The sequence below is a fragment of the Lagopus leucura genome, unplaced genomic scaffold (genome assembly GCF_019238085.1).
Source record: "Lagopus leucura isolate 7727_CA_CO unplaced genomic scaffold, USGS_WTPT01 33054-0_obj-0_obj, whole genome shotgun sequence".
NCBI lineage: Eukaryota > Metazoa > Chordata > Aves > Galliformes > Phasianidae > Lagopus > Lagopus leucura.
The window spans coordinates 1-546 of record NW_024969470.1 but is presented as its reverse complement, the minus strand read 5'-3'; the positions used below and the strand labels follow the sequence as shown (position 1 = coordinate 546).

The 546-nt window shown below is 65.2% G+C and overlaps 1 protein-coding gene across 1 annotated transcript in view; it reads left to right on the top strand.

The window, feature by feature from the left end:
* MBLAC1 (metallo-beta-lactamase domain containing 1) overlaps window positions 1–504 on the top strand; it is a gene marked incomplete at its 3' end in the record, with an annotated part of 1,048 nt that extends 544 nt beyond the window's left edge. The window contains exon 2 of the mRNA XM_042895082.1: window positions 333–504. Within this exon, the coding sequence (XP_042751016.1) occupies window positions 333–504 (172 nt within the window). The remainder of the gene's footprint in view (window positions 1–332) is intronic.
* Between the last annotated feature and the right edge of the window lie 42 nt (window positions 505–546).

The window sequence follows — 546 nt, the reverse complement described above, 5'->3', positions numbered from 1 at the left end:
AGTGGGGCAATGGGAGAGACCATTGGGGTGATGGGGGGCAGTGGGAGAGACCACTGGGGTCATGGGGGGCAGTGGGAGAGACCACTGGGGTCATGGGGTCAAGAGGAGTCATGGGGGGCAGTGGGAGAGACCATTGGGGTCAAGGGGGGCAATGGGAGAGACCATTGGGGTCATGGGGAAGACCCTTGAGGTTAACGGGGCCAACGGGGGGGGCATGTGGGGCCACAGGAAGACCTGTGGGGTCAACGGTGGGACTGTTGGGGTGACGGGGGACAGCGGGGCTCCTCACTGGGACGGATGCTGTGTTTTCAGCCCCCACCCCCTGTTTACAGCTCCCCCGGACCCCCCTCCCCCTCCGTTTCCGCCATGTTCCCTTCCATCCGGACTGCCCCTCTAGGATCCCGACAGATCCCTGGATCCCCCTACAGCCTCACCATCCTCCAGGAAGGTTTCAACCGTCCCAGAAGCGACGGCAGCTTCGAGGCCGATGGCTCCGTCACCCTGGTGCGCGGGGGTCCTGTCACCGCCCTGGTGGATACGGGGGGG